Source organism: Neovison vison, chromosome 6 (genome assembly GCF_020171115.1).
Source record: "Neovison vison isolate M4711 chromosome 6, ASM_NN_V1, whole genome shotgun sequence".
NCBI classification, from domain to species: domain Eukaryota; kingdom Metazoa; phylum Chordata; class Mammalia; order Carnivora; family Mustelidae; genus Neogale; species Neogale vison.
Window position 1 is genome coordinate 219,944,468 of NC_058096.1, and position 4,964 is coordinate 219,949,431.

The 4,964-nt window shown below is 59.1% G+C and overlaps 1 protein-coding gene across 1 annotated transcript; it reads right to left on the minus strand.

Annotated features, from left to right (window-relative positions):
* Window positions 1–297: 297 nt before the first annotated feature.
* On the minus strand, window positions 298–3,749 carry TNFSF9 (TNF superfamily member 9). Its single transcript, XM_044255439.1, has 3 exons — window positions 3,507–3,749; window positions 3,032–3,062; window positions 298–2,108 (listed from the first exon to the last, which is right to left on the minus strand). Exons 1-3 carry the CDS (start codon window positions 3,747–3,749, stop codon window positions 1,657–1,659), a joined length of 726 nt encoding a protein of 241 aa, XP_044111374.1. The 3' UTR covers window positions 298–1,656.
* Window positions 3,750–4,964: the final 1,215 nt, after the last annotated feature.

The following is a 4,964-nucleotide window of genomic DNA, read 5'->3' on the forward strand; positions in this document are numbered from 1 at the left end:
AAGATCCAGCTGGTTTACATAGACCAGCGGGCAGATCAGCGTGAGGGGGGGAATTACGGTGCTGGGAGGACCGACTGGTCTGGAGAGAGTGGGAAACTAACAAATTTCTAACAACCGGCTCTCCAGACAGGGAAAAATGAATATGGGTGTTTATTATAAATTTGGATGGCAAAAACGTGCAGCAGGTATCTACAAAAGATACATAAAATTCTCTCCCTTTCTTTTTTTTTAAAGACTTAATTAGTTACTTGAGAGAGAGAGCATGTGTGTGCATATGCAGTGGGGGGAGCAGAGGGAGAGAAAGAATCCCAAGCAGACTCCTCCCTGAGTGCGCAGGGGACACAGATCCCGCACCCCTGAGATCATGACCTGAGCTGAAATCAAGAGTCAGATGCCCAACCCACTGAGTCACCCAGGGGCCCCCATAAAATACTCTCCATTGCAAATTGCATAGTCAACACTTACAGAACCCAGTCTTGGGTTTTTCCATACTTGCACCCACAGCCCCGCATGGCTCCAAGTGACAAGGTTCACTCAATCATCTTGAGCGGCTTCTTTGCTAACTCAGATGAACCGTCCGAAAACACAAGACAAATTCCTCAATTTCTCATGTGCTCTTCACAACGTCGTGGCTCAAGACAAGACACACTTCTGAGTTTAATCTACATGTTTAATCCACGCTCTCCCCGTCACTGTCTTCAACAGATGATCCGCACACAATCACGTGAAGCCAGCCTGAAGCGTTTGCAGACGCCCATGGCCAATTTCAAGTTACCAGCCTGAGGTCACGGAACAGAGCTGGCAAGGGAGGTCCTGTGGAACGGAATTACACGGGACTTGTGCCACGCAGATACAAGCGGGTCACGTCCCCAGCAGAGAGAATGACATAATGGGTATAAAGTCCCGAAAGCATAGGGTCGCTATGGCTCAAAGAAGGTTCTTCAGGCTGTCTGACATACCGTAAAGGTTCAATACTGGGCGGTCGCTGAGTATACATGTGTACTATTATCCAGTACCAACACCATCGCACAGTCTCCCGCGTGGTGCAGTCACACAGGGACACACACTGTCTCAGTCCTAGGGCCAAGGAGGCATACCTGGGGGCCAGATGTGCAAAAGCTGGGCTGTCTTGTTCACAGCTGTGTCCCCAACACCTAAAACAGTGCCTGACACACAGGACGTGCTCAGAACGACTTTCACACGTGGAGCTCACACAGCATAGTCACACAGACCCCCGAAGACTAGCCCCCTGGTTGCCAAAACAGGGGCTGGGGATGAGTCTTTATTTCTCACATATTAACATAAATAACGATTTTTTTTTTCAAAATCTGTTTTGTTTACTGATGTTTCACCAGCCCTGCTCAGGCCCTTGTATACAGCAGATGCTCAATAAATAGAAATGGAATGGATTAATATAAAGTCCACTGTTGAGCTCAGGCTCAGAATAAATACCAGAAGTCCGACTTGGGTCAGGAACGGGAGAGCGACTTGGAAAGCGACTTGGAGAGTCCTTGAGGAGGGGGGTCAGCAGCGGGGACCCCTGCCAAGCCGGGTGAGGTAGAGTAGCTGGGACCCTCTGTCCCCAAGAATCCCAGGGAAAGAAGGCAACGTTCATTCTCCGTCCAGGGTCCGGGAGCCAGGCCCCATGTCAGTGGGTCACGACGAGGGGAGTCCAGCGGGGGCTTTGGTGGCCACCCTGAAGAGGCCCAAGACGGTGGCGCCCTGCGCCAGCTGCCAAGCGAGGTGTGTCCCCGCCTCAGCCCGCAGGTGCACAACCAGGCGCTGGCCCGCGTCCAGGTGCAGCAGGCTGCCCCGGAAACCAGCTGCGGAGTCACGGGCCTCTGAGGATGGAGGAGGCAGGTCCAAGGTCATGGCCAGGGCTGCAGGCGGGGCACCAAGCGGCTGCAGGTGCAGGGCGGCAGAGACCGAACCGGAGCCTTGGCTGGATACTACCCGCTGCAGCTTTAGGTGCAAGAAAACATAGTAGACTCCGGGTTCCGCCACCATCAGCTCCCCAGTGTGCTGGTCGTAACTCAGGCCTGGCCCCAGGAACACGCCTGCCAGGCCAGGGTCACTATACCAGCGCAAGGGCCCTTCGGTCAGCTGTACTGAGGGAGAAAGAAGAGGGGGAGGTTCCTTGAGCGTGGCTGTGCGGCAGGGGTGCAGCCCTGGGGAGGAGGTGCTGGGGCTCTGAGCTGGAGGGGGACAGAACGCTCAGAAGGAAGAGGTTTTGAGACGGAGGTGAGGTTGGCGAGGGAAGGAAGGAAGGGAGGACAAGACTCCGAGGGGGGGGAGGAGAGGGGCGGACAGTTGGGAAGAGCGAGAGTGGGGGCGCAGGGTGGGAACAGCAGAGGGAAGCCGGAGGAGGGGAAACGATGCCAAAGGTGAGAGGGGCTGTGGGACTGCGGAGAGCAAGGTGGGGAGGGAGGAAGGCGGTAGGCGGGAAGGTGAGGGGAATGGGGGAGGTGGCACAGCCCAGAGGGGACCCGGAGAGGGAGGAGGTGGAAGGGAGAGTGTCCGGAAGGGAGAGAAGACAGAGGGGAAGGAGTCTGGAAGAGGACAGAGAAGAGCAGACAAGTGGGGAGGCGGCAGGCAGAGGGGAAGGGAAGGGAGAGGACAGGAAGAGTCCGGGAGGACGAGGGACTGAGGAGGAGGTCTCTAAAAGGAGCCAACGGAGGTGGGGGCGGAGGAGGGAGACGGACCTCCCAGAGCCCAGCGGGAGAGACCAGAGCAGGTGGGATCTGTGGGATCTAGCCCCAGGTCGGCTGGGAGTGGGGAGACGGAGGTAGGTACATTGGAGGGTCCAAGGAGGAAAAGCCAGCACCCTGGGAGGGTCCTGGGAAGGCCAGGAAGATGGGGGAGGTTCAAAGCTTCGGAAAGCGGAGAGAGATTCAGAGAAGAGGGGACAGCTTTTAGAGAGGAGGGAAGAGGGTCACACGGAGGGAGACGAGGCCTCCCTATCCCGGGGTTCCTCCACCTTGTTGCTACCCTCGCCCCGAAAGCCCAAGGGGAATGACCGCGGGACACTCACCATCTCGGGCCACCAGCTGCGCGAACACGCCCTGCCGAGAGGGGAAAGGCGGAAAGTGGGTGGAGGCTCCCGGTCCCGCTGCCGCAGCCCCCTGGAAAGTGGGGATCCCTGGGGTCTGCGCAGGTCCCGAGACCTCCCCCGTGCTACGCGAGCATCCCGCACACCCGAAGCTCCACCAACCCCTGGGTTCCGCAAGGACAGAACCTCGTGATTCAGCAGAGAAAAGAGGACCGATTCCCTCCAAGGGCCCTTGGGAAGAAAGGCGCAGGAGAAAAGCGAGGTTCCCAGGGAGTTGAGTCCCCTTCACGGTTGGAGATAAAGAAGAGCCCTCGGGGATCCTCGACGGAGAAAGGGTTACCCTCCGGGGCCCGGGACGCAGACGGGGGTCTCACGGGATGCCCCGCACCCAGGTCCTGGGCAAGGAAGGGGTGCTCTCGGGGGCCCGGAGAGGGAAGGGGTTCCGGGCGCATCTTACCTGCGGAGAGTCGGGGAGGCGGGCGCCGGCGTCCGGCAGGAGCTGGGGGAGCTCGGGTTGCCCGGGGCCCGGCGCGGCGGGGGCGGAGGGCAAGGCCCAGCGGAACGCGCAGGCGGCGCCGGTGCCCGCGAGGAGCAGCAGCGCGGCGCTCAGGGCCCAGGGCAGCGGGCGGCAGGCGCTGCCGGGGGGCGCGGGCGGCAGCTGGGCCTCGGGGTCCGGGGAGGCGTCGGTGCGGGGGCACATGGCCGGCGGCGGGCGGCTGCAGCCGGGCCCGGGGCCCCGCGTTTTATAGAACTCAGGAAGCTGAGCTTTCCGGGGCGGAGCGCGTGGGGATCCCGGCTCCGCCTCGCGTCTGAAGTTTCCCTAACTTTCTCTTCTCTGAATCTCTCTCCGCTTTCCATCTGCTTTCTCGCCCTCTGAGGCCTACCCCACCGTTTCCTCTTCGTCCCCAGGTCTCTCCCTCCCGTGTCTCTCCGGTTATCTCTCTCCGCCTCTGCCTCTCTGCGGGTCTTGAACTCCGCATCGCCTCTTTGTGCCTCTCTCGCTCTTGATATGTTCCCGTCTCTGTGGACTGTCATCCGATGAGGTCTCAGGCGGTGTTTCCATCTCTGGCCTCATTATTTCTGTGGGTCTGTGTCTGTCTTTCTGGGTCTCTCTCTGTCTCTGACTCTCTGGTTTTCGGTTTCTTAGTCTCTCAGTCCTTCTCGTTCCTTCCTTCTTGCCATTCCCTAAGCCCCCATTCCTGGGGCTCACCCAGCGCTCCCCTAAATCCAGCATATGTGCAGAGGGGTCAGGAAACAGCCTCCACCACCTTCTCTGGAGCATAAACACCAACACCCCCCCATCCCGCCATTGGAACCCCGAGTGGCCAGCTCAGCAGTCCCCCCCCTCACCCTCCCTCACTTTCCCGGGGAGCCCTGGGCCTTTCCTGGCTTGCCCCCACCCACCCACCTGGATGCTTCCCGTCAGGGGCCCCTTCTAGACCCCACAAGCACAAGACTGGAGAGTCCAGGTAGAGAAATCCCCCTTACAGGGAAGGACAGTCTTGGCTAAAGCAGAGGAAACTCAAATTTCCCGTTCACTCTCCCCTGGTGGAGGCGGGGTGGGAGGAGGAGCAGAGCAGGGGTGAAAATTCGGACCCAAAAGAGGAAGCCACGTTAAATTGAGAGACAGGCAGCACTGGGAAAGCCCTGGGCTCCTGCAGAAGCCCGGCTCCGCAGCGGAAACTGGCCTGGCAAGGGATCTCCGAGCTGCCTTGATAGACAGCCGGGAAATGGACGGGAGGGGATGGGGGGCGGGCGGGATTTGGGCTCAACAGAATCATTATGGGATGCATTTTATTTTGTTGTGTTGGGCCTCCTTGGACAATGACGGGAAGCACGCAGTGATGCTGCTGGCTGTTGGTGTTGCCAGCAGGTGCTAAGTGCTTCCTGTATCTGAACTGTTTATAAAGTGTGA